Genomic DNA, 12,607 nt, shown 5'->3' with positions numbered 1-12,607 from the left:
CTGTCTGCCTGGCAACAAATGATGGCTGAAATGTGATTGGTTAAATGCTTTAATACAAAACTCCACCTCCCATGGCTATCGAGCTGCAGTCTGTTCTCTCTGCCTGGCAACAAATGATGGCTGAAATGTGATTGGTTAAATGCTTTAATACGAAACTCCGCCTCCCACGGCTATCGAGCTGCAGTCTATTACAGTACAGTATTTGGACGAAAATAGTTTCAGTTATGACCATTACACGTAGAATTTCGAAATGAAACCTGCCCAACTTTTATAAGTAAGCTGTAAGGAATGAGCCCGCCAAATTTCAGCCTTCTACCTACACGGGAAGTTGTAGAATTAGTGATGAGTGAGTGAGTGAGTGAGTCAGTCAGTCAGTCAGTCAGTGAGGGCTTTGCCTTTTATTAGTATAGATTTTGCTCGTTTTGCAAAACACTCGTAAACCAAGGTTCCACTGTATATACTGAGTATACTTAAAATATATGTTGTTGTACCTTGCATAACTGAATAACCTTTATGGCACAATAACAATTCAATATTAAATTTAGATTTAATAATCTTCATGTGGGAAAGGGCTGACTCGCATAAATAAGTAGAGCTGAATAATGCCATCAAAGAGGTAGCACATTTCCTCATGTTTGGGTACTTTTCCTCCATCCATCCTGTAGTGTCAAAATCTCATCCTCCACTGTAGAGGAGTTCTAGGTGAAACAGTGTTGCAATTTTTGATGCGAGTGAATCACCCTTTACATCTTCCCTAAATGGATAGCACATAAATGTAGCGATTGGCTCAAGTAAAGCTGAGTCTTGAAACTGTCTGTCAAAGTCTGACAGGCAATTTTCAATCTGCTCTGTAGTGAATGCTGTCAAGTTGCGCACACGCCTTCCATTGCGTCTCTAGCTCTGGGGCTCGAGGTTTTGGATGTTCCCCAAATCAAGGTGCTGCAGCTTTGAGGACAGATGTTGCATTTTTCATTTGAAAGCATTAACTGAGCTAATCATATTGACCATGGAGTTCTCTTTTCCTTGCAGCTGTAAATTAAGCTCATTCAACATGTTGGTCAGATTGGAAAAAAAATGCCAAGTCTAGCGGCCATTGATTATTATTAGGTTGCTTGTATTCTGCATGTTTAATGACAAGGAGAAACTCCTTTTTCTCCGGCCAGGGGTCTTGAAATCTCAGCAGGAATTTCTCCCTAGCCAACTGTCTCAACAAAGGCCTCTTTTTATCATCTTTCCATCTTGGAAGGATTTCTTATGCTTAATGATCGAGTGACTCACCTGGAACGATGCTTCGGTGTGTCTGCCTTTGCTTTTGAATTGAGCCGAGTGAGAAATGACGGCTGTCCGATTAACTGCGATTTTAGTTCCCTCTCCTTTCACTTTCTCAGATAGCTTTTCGGAAGGAAGTCAGTTTCGTAGTTTTTATGAACAGGTCGAAAGTGCCTTTCCACATTTTCCTTCTTTGGATTAGCAATGATAGATTGATAGATCAGACAAACGGACTTCGATTGTGACATTGTGAGAAAAAAAAATCCTTTTCCAATTCCACATCCAGCCCATACCCTCCCCAAACAATTTTTTTTTAAAAAATCCCTTCTTTAGTCGATATAAATTGGAAGGCTAACTAGATCACAGCTGGAGTTTTGCAGTAGCTCACACGTTTGATCGTGCGTGTGGGATGACCAGTGTGTTAATCAAGTGGCAAATGCCATAGGAAGGATATATGATAGACTAACGTTTAAAAAAAAATTTTTTTTGAATGCAACGCGACCTACCTGCACTACCTTTGCGATCTACCGGTCGATTGCGATCGACACATTGGGCACCCCTGTCCTAAAGTATAAGCAACTTCTTGAATTGAAGTTACTTTTAAATGTACCTCCCACTTTATACACTGATTTTGACATATCTAATGATACTGAATAGAGAAATGAATGAAAGAGAATTAAGTATATTTCAGCCATTTTAAATGTGATTTGGTAATGTATTTTTTTTTCAGTATTTCTTCTAAAAGACCAAATCATATAAACACTTATTAAAAAAAAAATCACCAAATTATAACATATGTATACTCCAATATAAAAACTAGTGATGCTAAATACAAAAGCAGCAATATGAGCAAAGACCTGTTTAAACTGAAATTGCTGACATATTCACTGTGTAGTATCTGCCTTCTGTGAAAGGCAGAGCTCAAAAAATGAATGAGCGGAAACAGCCACAATTTTGAAATGTTTCTGTGATTCAATAGCAAGAAATCATCAAAACATGATTGATTCAGAATCATCAGCTGGGTATGGTCAAACTGGTGGGCACAACTACCATGAAGCACATGAATGCAGGTGGAAAAACAACAAGTACAAAAGATGACTCTCTGTTAAAATATTATCACATTTGGCATTTGAGTATACCTTTTCCATTTATCACAAACCACTATTTCTGACAGTATAGTTAAATTAATACAGTACTAATACAATAAAGTATTAGTTTCAGTAATTTGCATTAATATTGTGATGTATTAAGTAAGTTTAAACTAGAGCACTTTTCAGGGTACAGAGTGTCAATCTCCAGAAGGTTTCTTTGATAAATTGGTAGATTAAGTTACATTTTTATGACGTTACTGGAAAATTAAAAATTAAGATCATCATAAACTACTAGCCAACCCGCGGCGTATGGCCGCATAATCAGGCCACTTTTTAAATGATAGAGGAAAAAATAAACATTTGAAAAATCCGTAATTTAATAAACCACCAAGAAAAGTAACATTGCAACAATGCACGCTACGAACCAACATACAATTGTCCGTGACTGAAAACCGGAGGAGCGCCGTTGCGCTTTCTTCTTCCAAAGCGAAGGACGGGGTTGAACGGCGCTCGTTCAGTACGCACTGCCCGCTTATGTGCCCACCCCCAACTCCCTACCTGAGTCACTTTCGACTGTGTACAGTCCACACGCACCTGTGAGTCACGTTGACTGTTAATTTTCCAAACACCGCCTCAGTCGGTTTCCACGTTGATTTTTCATTGTTCTTTGTGGTTCCGGCTGCTTTTTTTTATATATAATCTACCAAGTCACCAGACCATGGGGGGCTTTAAAAAGGGCAGGGGCGTAATCAGTGCGAGCGTATGACCCGCACGTACTGGGAATTTCTCGTTCATGGGGAACAATTGGAAGCCACGGTCTCCATCACGATTGGGGTTCAATGGCTTACCCACGCCGGGTAGACACACGTTGATCAATTCGGTGTAGCGCGCGTGCAGAACCGGACATACAAGTGCATCACAGACCTGTTAATGCTCAATCTCACCTGGCTTAAAGTACTTGTCCCTCTAAGAATTTGGACGCCGACCGCTGTTGGGTCGTGTAACTATTTAGCAGGCGGAAGTCTCATTCGTTTTCGGAAATAACCAGCCAAATCGCTCCACCAACTAAGAACTGCCATGCACCACCACCCACAGAATCAAGAAAGAGCTATCAATCTGTCAATCCTGTCCATGTCCGGGCCGGGTGAGGTTTCCTGTGTTGAGTCAAATGAAGCGAAAGGCTCCACACCTGGTGGTGCTCTTCCGTCAATTCCTTTAAGTTTCAGCTTTGTAACCATACTCCCCCCTGAACCCAAAGACTTTGGTTACCCGGTTGGCTGCCTGTTGCCTGTTGCGGGGCCTGCATTGGTGAAGCAGGTGAAACAGTAATGAAACAGAGGCACAGGGCTTATTGGTTTTTAAAGACTGCTTCCTTCATTGGGTTTTAACCAATGAACGGAACGAACCAACACACAATCCTCCGTGCGGCGCTCAGGGTGGAACGGGAGGAGAAGGACATCCACTCCGCTCCCTCCGTCATGCTAGTCTGCTGATTTCTCGTTCAGTATACACTGCCTGCTCATGTGCCCACCTCCAACTCGTTACTCGAGTCGTTGTCTTTGTACAGTCCAGATGCACCTGTGACTCACGTAGACTTTTCATTGCTCTGTGCGGTTTTGGCTGCCTTTCTATATATAATCCACCAAGACACCCGACCACGGTGGGAGGGTGTGTACAAAGTGCAGGAGTATCTAAGAAGGCGCATGTTTGTCGCGGATGCGAATTGCTGTATGTAGCGTGTAAAACAGTTTGCTATAGTGCACGCGGTCGTGCATCGTAACCGAAAACTCATTTTTTCAAGACTGCTCACTTCATTGTGTTTTAACCGCAGTTGTAAAGGAACGTTTTAAGGATCCCATGGGATACCCCTCGCAAACAGTTTTACACGCCGCATATGGCGATTCACCTCCGCGAGAAACATGCCTCTATTAACAATCAACATGGGTCAGAGCTGCATGTGACCTCTACGACAGACGAATATAAATGACGCCGGTATTTCTGTGTCGTCGCGTCCAAGTTGGTGGGCGTGGCTCTGTGAGTTGTCGTCGTATCCAATGGTCTTGGAGTTGGTGGGCGTGGCTCCTTCCTGCGTGCGCCATAGGTGTCTCACTTGTCGGCTTAGTGAATCCACGCCCCTTCCGGCGTGCTTTCCATGGTTGTCTTGCCTTAGTGAATTATATATATAGATTTTACCAACTTTGAAATCCTGCCTGACCATGTTAGTCTGACCAGTGAGAAACAGAAAGTAGAAAAGAGGCAAATGACAACTGCTTGTACAAATGCTTTTACGTGCACTTGTCAAGAATTGAAATTGTGAGAGAGCTGAAGGCCTGAAATTACATTTTCATTATAAATTATTAACAAAGTGTGCCTCTTTCCTTTAAATAAATTCAGTGTTCAAATGGGGGCTAGCGTTTGCGACCCTTTTCCCTTGCCTACTATCAACATTACAAATTTACACATGCACAGAGGCATTGACATTACAGAAAGCAGCTTTGGAAACAAGCTCATTGGCAATAGGAATACTGTCTAAGTAATGTGATAAAAATAAATTTAAAACACAAATAAAAAATTTTTTTTAGAAAATAAAACTTATAATAAAAATATTCTGGATATACAAAAATGGACTCAAATGTCTGTTGGTTTTGACAGATGGTTTCTTAAATTTCATCCAGCTTTTGATTCTGCTTAGAAATTATAGTTTGTATCACCTACTAAGAATTTTTTGAATATCTAGTAGTAACCCTGTTAGAAAAAATATTAAGTTAACATGGTAATGGTGATTCAAGTCCGTATATTTGGTTATGTACAGTTAATGATTTACTGCTGACACATTGTATGTATTTTTTTAAGAAATGAGCTCTTTCTTCACATGTCAATCCTACTGAAAACAGTTGTTTTTCATATCTGTTTGGTGTCTGCATGTCCACTGAAACACATTCTGCACTACTCTGAGGGAGCCGACATTGTGATATTATGTTTATTCACCGGGCTCCACAATACATTTAAATTGCTGTAGTAAACCAAACCTCTGTAAAAGTGATCACCCTTTGTTCTTCATGTGCAGAGATATGCTTCATTCCCAGCATCCAGCATGAATGATAAGCATTGTAAATAGACAAGAATGTAGGGATTTATATAGGAGCATCTGTTGGCTTCAGGAGGAAGTGCATAGGTGTTGTGTAAGATGAAAAAACAACTTGTAATGCCAAAAACCTCTTGTTTTTAGCATATACTTGTGTGTTCAGAATCCAATACCATGCTGAAAGTTTACATTTCTTTGGGAATTTTAAGGCTGGTGTATCTCCTATATTCACTGAGTTGTGTTTTAAAAATAGCAGAAGACATTAAATTAAATTGATTGATTGATTGGTTGATTAGTTAATAAAATCCAGTTATTCCATAATAGGGTTGTGTAGGACCAATTCCAGAAATAGGTACAAGGAAATGGCCAAATAAGTGACAAAGGGTGTATGCTTAATAACTCACCATGGAATTATACATTGTTGACTAGTGGAATATGTTGATTTTGTATTATAGGATAAAATGAAACCTCCAATGGTTTTGAATCTTGAGAAAATACCATTGTGCTACTTTAAGGTCTTAATAAAGTACAAACATCTTGTGTTAGAAAAATATATAGATAATGCTTTATTGATCTCAGTGGGAAATTCACTTATTACAGCAGCATAAGAACATAAAATGAAGGTAGACACAGTGCAAAACAGTTACAAACAAGGTGCAAAACAAAACAAAGGTGTAAGACCCAGAATTATGCACAATGTATTGAATGTATGTGTGCCTAAATAAATACACTCTCTATGGCAATCTGGGTGAAGACAAGCAAAATGGAAGGAGATGTTGTAGCGTTAATCATCATGGTCTCTAATTTTTATATCATCTTCTTTTCTGCCACTTTTTTCAACAAGTCCTGGGTCCGTCCTGTAATACAGTTGGATTTACTTATTAGTTTATTCAAACATCCAACATACCTTGATCTGCCTAGACCACAGCATATACAGAAAACAAGGTGTTAGCCACTACTGACCTGAGCAGCTTGGTTTATACATTAAAGGAATACTCCACCCAAAACAATACTTTGTTTAAATGTTACTTGCCCAATGTGCTTTAGAGTGATTGCTGAGAAAAATGTTTAATCTCATGTTTTCATGGAGAAAGGAGGTAAGGAAGTTTACATTTTAATGATCACAATAGGTAACCAACACAGGGCAACTGCAAACAATATCAAAGTATCCATGAAAAATGTTGTGTTATCCGTTTTGCATAATCCACATGCAAAGTCACCTATTTATTTGCACACAACATCCTAAAATATTTTTAAATAAAAAACTTTTGGAAACTGCTCTCATGATCGAGGAAGGAGTGCATACACATGTAAATGAGCATTTGAATTGCAGATCCATCTCATTCATTGGTTAAGTGCCCTGTCTTCAATTCAAAAGTATGAATTGTGTGAATGAATTGTACTGTTTACAGAGTTTGCTGCTTCTCCAGACATAAATGTTAATAATATTTTAGCAAAACATGCATACTTTTTGCATGTTTTCAACATTTGAGCGGATAAAGAACATATGGAGTATATGACATTTATTTGTTTCTGTGGACATTTTTCATGCTGTTTGCTGTTATCCAGCATTGGTGACCATTAGGTTCCATTATATGATAAACTATTTCACTTGTTCTAGATAAAAACATGAGATTAAATTTTTTTGACCATCAGTACTAAGCACTAGGAATAAGTAACAGTTAAACAAATACTGTTTTTTTTAGTGGGGTATTCCTTTAGAAGACCTAAACCTCCTCAAAAAAATAGCTTGCTCAGGCCTCTTTTGCACTGTGTTGTCTGCTCTATCCAGTTTTTTGTTCAAGTGGACTTTCCACAGTTATTTGTAGGGCTGCACTACCAGGGTTGACCACCAAGTTCTTAACTCTGTTGTCGATACAGCCTACACTGGAAGAGCCATCTGCCTCAGAAAGCCTTAATAGTGTTATTGTAGAAAGGAGAACAAGTAACAAATTCACAAAAAACGTAAAAGCACCAAAAGAACAAACATGAATCTTGTTTTTAATACTCAGCCAGTTAACTAGTGTCAACTGGAAGGACTTGAACAAATTTGTCTGTGTTAATGCCCACATCCCTTGTATTTGCATGACTGCTCTATAGTACATGCTGGCAGGAATACAAAATAAAGAGGTGTGGCCAAAGCAATTTGAAGATGAAGGATGGCGTTACAGGCAAGAGGTTCAAGGAAGATGTGACTGAGTGCAGAGAAATGGGTGCAGAAAAACACATTTTTTTGACATTTGTACGAATTTTAAAGACTGAGTGAAAATCTCTAGACTTTTGTTGTACAGTTCTTGGCCTTAATTAGCAAAATTTCATTAGTGCTTAAAAACTTGGTTGCATATGATAAATAATATTTTGTGTACTCAAGAAGGCAGGAATGTGCCTAAAAAGTTGTGAACAAACCATTTACTTTTCTAAATGTTCCTTCACAATGGGTCAAGAATAGTTTCAATAAGGTAAGTGCAGTGAAAGATGTAAAGAGTATAAGAAAGCTTACCTGTGATTTTAAAAGAAGGGAAATGTTAGGTAATGTGTAGTGGAAAGACTAAAATATCCAAATCAAAAACATCTGGAAAATCTACCAAAAAGAAATTGAAAATATACAGTACATGTGGAAGTGCAATTATATAAATTGTAACATTATTTTAAGCAAAATACTAATTACCAAGGCCTTGTGGTGGTACTTTGCAGTACCATCAGTTTAGACTCCTGCCTTAGACCTAATGTTGTAGTATATGGGCTCTAGCACCCCTTTAACTTGATGGGCATTAAGTGGGTTTAATAATGTTATGTTATATTACAAAGGACCAAGTCATGTAATATGGCTCTTCTCTCCCCCCATCCCTTATTTACCCACTTTCTCTTTCTCTTCATAATCTTGTCATCTTTGTTTTCATTGTTCTGAATCTCTGTTGAAAATTTTCATTTTCTTACTTCTTGCACTCTGTTATGTAATTTCAGTTCACTTTCTTTTACCTCTTCCACAGCTTATCCTTTTTGAAATTTCAGTTTTTCTTTCTTTTCTGGTAATTCTGTTTCTACTTTTCACTCTCAATCTCTTTCTTTCCCTTTCTGTCTGTGTCCTTCTCACCCTCCCCACCACTTCATGCTTTTCTAGGCTTGTACAATGTCTCTGAATCCGCCAAGCAGCAATGACGCCTGCCTTAGCATCGTGCACAGTCTAATGTGCCACCGACAAGGTGGAGAGAATGAGACCTTTGCCAAGCGAGCAATTGAAAGTCTGGTCAAAAAGCTGAAAGAGAAGAAAGATGAGCTGGACTCGTTGATCACTGCCATAACTACCAATGGTGCTCATCCAAGCAAGTGCGTCACCATACAGAGGACGCTGGATGGACGGCTGCAGGTATAGTAAGGTGTTCTGTGCTGCTGAATTGAAAGAGTGGAATAATCTATAATATTTGTATCTAATTTGTTGCTGTATTTTGATCTCTGCTCAACAAGTTCTGCTATATCAAATATTATCATATTTTACCTAAAGATACAGTTTTAATGATTTGAACCCCCTCATGGAATGTTTTTAGAGAAATCTACAAGTGACATTATTAGTATTCAGGGTGAAGTGCCAGACACGGAGAGGGGATTTTGAAGATCTCTGCTGAATAAGTTCTGCTGTATCAAATACTATGATGCTTTACCCAAAAATACACTTAATGATTTAAATCCTGTTGTGGGATGTTTTGTAGTCATATCAACAAGGAACATTCCTAGTATTCAGGACAGAGTTCCAGATGAGGACAGGGTATTTTGAAGACAGGGTACTTTCTGTAAGGAGCAACAGTTGATATTGCTTGTGCAGAGCTTTACAGCTGAGTATTGAGAACAAAATTATACTTCAGGTCCTCTCCTTAGGGGATCCCAATAAAAGTCAAAACCTTTAACCAAGGCTGTGGAGTCGGTAGATAAATCATTCGACTCCGACTCCTGAGTTTCTGGTACTTCTGACTCCGACTCCCAGACTCCAACTCCTCTATATTTAATATGCTAATGTATTTTCCATGTTGATTAAAGGAAGGTAACATACACGTCATTTAACCACAGAACTACTGGCTACGAAGCTGAATCTCTACCGTATTGGCCAGTTTAAACAAAGGACAACAACCCCTGAACACACATCAGGCCCTAGCACACACCTACATCATTACACTTGTTTACACTCAAATGAACTTGTTAAACACATTATATCTGACATAAAATGAAAACACTTTTTATAATGTACCATAATCCAGATTACAGTATGTGAATGTCATGTTGTAAATTAGCTCAGCTGAACTTCACACTAGTAGTAACACAACTGAGCACTGGGCTTTATTCTTATATCAGAGAAGTACTTAATTATGACTATTGTTTGTGAAATGGGATATTTGAACTTGCTGAATTTTTTTCATTACAATTTTAATTAATTAGGAGTACCCCAACTCCAGGTACCCAAAATTGTCTCTGACTCCTCGACTCCGACTCCACAGCTCTGCCTTTTTCTCGGTAAACCATTTGAAGGTACAGCTTTTGCTTTGTGGGGTAGTATAACATAGACTGTTGTGATCAGAATATGTTCCCACCCCTGCATCCCAGCCTTCCCAGGAAAATCTTCAGATAAACCATTACATACACCTGGAGAAGATGCAAGCTACACAAATTGATTGGGCTGGAACCTAGCACATTGTAGCTGTGAGGCAGCAATGCTAAACACAGTGCCATGACATCACATCCTACCCTCTAAAGCATTTAAAATAGAAAAATAGATGTGAAAAAGGTCATTCTAATTTCAAAAACTGATAATTACAGAATGTGGTATATAGGTACAAGATACAGTACAAGGTACAGTTTATTATCAGGAGCAACTAGAAGATTATGAATTTTGGACAATTAATAGTTTTAAGGAAGCAGTGCAGTGAGAACGCAGCAAAGAGTAATACACTGATTAAGTAGGATCTATTTTGTTCTATGAATATAGCAGTAGAATGTTGTACCATGTTAGCCATAGATTGATACAGGAGAAAGTAGGGTGAAATGACACCTTTTATTGGCTAACTAAATAGATTACAAATGCAAGCTTTTGAGGCAGCTAAGGCCCCTTCATCAGGCAAGGCAAAGAATCTGAAAAATACTCTAGCTTATATTGGGACAGCAAAGTGATTTTTTTTTTTTTCATCTTAACAACCTTTTTGTTCAAAAGTTAGCAAAATGAATACACCTGAGATGAATTAACCTTGAAAGAAGAGAACAATGAAGTAATAAAATGTAGAGATAAGATAATCATCACTAGTGAAAGTCCTGTAAGGTTTTTTTGAAGTGCATTGTCTGTAAGATAGGTCACTGATGTAGTTTTTTTCACTTTCTCTAACGATGGTTATCTTATCTCTACATTTTATTAGTATCAGAACAGTATTGATCTTCCGGTGCCAGCACACTTTTTAACAGTAATGGCCACAGCATAAATGATCTGAGGGTCACTGTGCTTATGGGTAATTTCAAGACCCAACAGGAGCGGAGAGAATGGGAATACAAACTTATGCTTAAATTCAACACTCTACAAAATGGTCTGAATAGAGACAAGAGTTTTATGACCAGATATGTGGACTCACAGACTGATTGACCAGCTGACTACATTTTATTAGTTCATTGTTCTCTTCTTTCAGGGTTAATTCATCTCGGGTGTATTCATTTTGCTAACATTTGAACAAAAAGGTTGTTAAGATGAAAGAAAAAAATCACTTTGCTGTCCCAATGTATTTTTCAGTTTCTTTGTTACTCTTTGCCTGATGAAGGGGCCTTAGCTGCCTCGAAAGCTTGCATTTTTAATCTATTTAGTTGGCCAATAGGGTGTCATTTCACCCTACGTTCTATGAACAATAAGATTGCTGTCCAGAGTGATTTTTACAGGGGGACTCTTTGTTTTAATTTTGTTAAGTATACCCTCTTGGTAGCCTTGCTGCAGTTTGTTTTTCCATAAGCCACTTGCATTCAACATATTCCTAATTAATGTTTGTGTAAACAGTTGCTAGATCTGCCTTGTTGAAAAAAGTCAATTGTGCTGGTAGATGAGAGGAATGGGGAGTGGATTTAGAGAGGTGCAATCAGGTTAGCGGTTTGTTAAGTGCCTCGTGGGCGAGCAAGGACATTGTCAAAAGATGAAAGCTCTCCTGGAGTTGAGTGGATCTCATTAAGTTGCTTGGTGTACCCAGCTGTTAGAGAATGTAGCTCATTTCTAAACTCCTGCTGGAGGCACAGTGGAAGTTGGTGATGAGATGTGACTCAGCACCTGTTTCCATGCATTCGTAATCTATACACTGGTGTTTTGTGTAGCTTAGCTCTTTGCTCTTTTTGCTATTACTGTCTTTTTCTGAAAGGCTGACAAGAATTTCACTTTGTACAGTATATGAGAGCATCACTTGATGTTGGGCAGGATTGCTATTGAATATTCATCAATTGACTGAAATCTGCAAAACGTTTTAATAAAAAAAGTGGAACTTATGTTAACACCAACAACAATTTTAGCATCTTTTGTGAATAGTTTCTGTTGATCAGCTTGCAAAGTGCCTGGTGGTAGTTATTGCTGTTTTTGGTGGTTGAAAATCACTACCAGTCCCATGTGTTTATTTGGTCTTTAATCTTCTAACTGACATCTCAGAAAAGTAAAGTGATATGTGGACATCTCTTCCAAGATGATTCATTCATATTTATCAGTTTCTGTTAGTTGTTTGTACAGTACAGGGAAGCCTATCAGCAGAGCCAATTTTCAAATTTCTCTTCACTTGTCAGGCATATTGAATAAGGAAGTTGCTTTTCTTAAGGTTACGACAGTAGTGTAGCTGGTTACCTCACTCTTGCTGCGTTGATTTGGTATAATTTTCAGAGAAAAACTCTTGGGATTTTTGCCAATACTCTTATTTCCTTTCTATCTAAAATTGTCTTAATTAACTTAGGTTAACTGGAAAAATCGAAATTGGTCCAGAATAAATCAGATGTAGTGATGTGTGTTTTTCATGTGCTCTATAGGGTAAAGCTGATTGAGAAAATGGAAGGATGCTCTTAATGGTTTACACTATAATGGAAGTTCATTCCATTCATCCTGTATATTTGGCCCAGACCTTTACCCATAGAGACATAAAAGATCAATAAAATTATTTACATATAGACA

General features: G+C 38.3%; 1 protein-coding gene across 3 annotated transcripts in view; it reads left to right on the top strand.

Annotated features, from left to right (window-relative positions):
* Positions 1-12,607, top strand: part of smad10a (SMAD family member 10a) — a 138,544-nt gene that overhangs the window by 24,537 nt on the left and 101,400 nt on the right. For 2 of the 3 annotated variants that reach the window (XM_039767631.1, XM_039767622.1), the window contains exons 3-4: positions 8,410-8,474; positions 8,567-8,812. In XM_039767631.1, coding sequence (XP_039623565.1) covers positions 8,410-8,474; positions 8,567-8,812 — 311 coding nt within the window. Of the gene's footprint in view, positions 1-8,409; positions 8,813-12,607 lie in introns of all 3 variants that reach the window. The other variant, XM_039767637.1, reaches the window with a different exon arrangement.

Source organism: Polypterus senegalus, chromosome 1 (assembly GCF_016835505.1).
Source record: "Polypterus senegalus isolate Bchr_013 chromosome 1, ASM1683550v1, whole genome shotgun sequence".
In the NCBI taxonomy this organism is placed as follows: Eukaryota; Metazoa; Chordata; class Cladistia; order Polypteriformes; family Polypteridae; genus Polypterus; species Polypterus senegalus.
This window is presented reverse-complemented; position numbering and strand designations above follow the sequence as displayed.